Raw genomic sequence first — 674 nt, 5'->3', positions numbered from 1 at the left:
CGCCTTACGGCGCCACCGCCGGGAACCGCGCACCAGCCGCGCGTTCTGCCTCTCGCTGAGCGGAGTGGTGGGTTCGGCGCGGGTCCCGCTGGCACTGCGGCCGCTGGGCTTCGGTTTGCGGGGCGGCGGCGGCGCGGCGGCGGAGGAACGCGCGCTGCTGGTGGTCTCTTCCCGCACGCAGAGGAAGGAGAGCCTGTTCCGAGAGATCCGCTCCCAGGCGCGCGCGCTCGGGGCCGCGCTGGCTGTGGAGTCGCGGCCCGATTCCAGACCCGGCGTGGGCTCGCCGACCGCGGTCATCGGCGGTCGCAGGCGGCGGCGGACGGCGTTGGCCGGGGCGCGGGCAGCTCAGGGCAGCGGCGGGGCGCGGGCCGGGGCCACGGGCGCAGGGGCCGGAGCCGCTGTAGCCGCAAGCCCTTGCACGTGGACTTCAAGGAGCTGGGCTGGGACGACTGGATCATCGCGCCCCTGGACTACGAGGCATACCACTGCGAGGGCGTGTGCGACTTCCCGCTGCGCTCGCACCTTGAGCCCACCAACCACGCCATCATTCAGACGCTGCTGAACTCCATGGCCCCGGATGCGGCGCCAGCCTCCTGCTGCGTGCCCGCGCGCCTCAGCCCGATCAGCATCCTCTACATCGACGCCGCCAACAACGTGGTCTACAAGCAGTACGA

The 674-nt window shown here is 72.8% G+C and overlaps 1 protein-coding gene across 1 annotated transcript; it reads left to right on the top strand.

Moving 5' to 3' along the window:
* Positions 1 to 4: 4 nt before the first annotated feature.
* GDF7 (growth differentiation factor 7) lies at positions 5 to 668 on the top strand (the record flags this gene model as incomplete). Its single annotated transcript, XM_010857183.1, is given in 2 exon segments — positions 5 to 356; positions 359 to 668. Coding segments are annotated over 2 exon segments (662 nt in total), but the record flags the coding sequence as incomplete, so codon positions are not given.
* Positions 669 to 674: the final 6 nt, after the last annotated feature.

The sequence above is a fragment of the Bison bison genome, unplaced genomic scaffold (assembly GCF_000754665.1).
Source record: "Bison bison bison isolate TAMUID 2011002044 unplaced genomic scaffold, Bison_UMD1.0 scf7180017571599, whole genome shotgun sequence".
Classification (NCBI taxonomy): Eukaryota; Metazoa; Chordata; class Mammalia; order Artiodactyla; family Bovidae; genus Bison; species Bison bison.
This window is presented reverse-complemented; position numbering and strand designations above follow the sequence as displayed.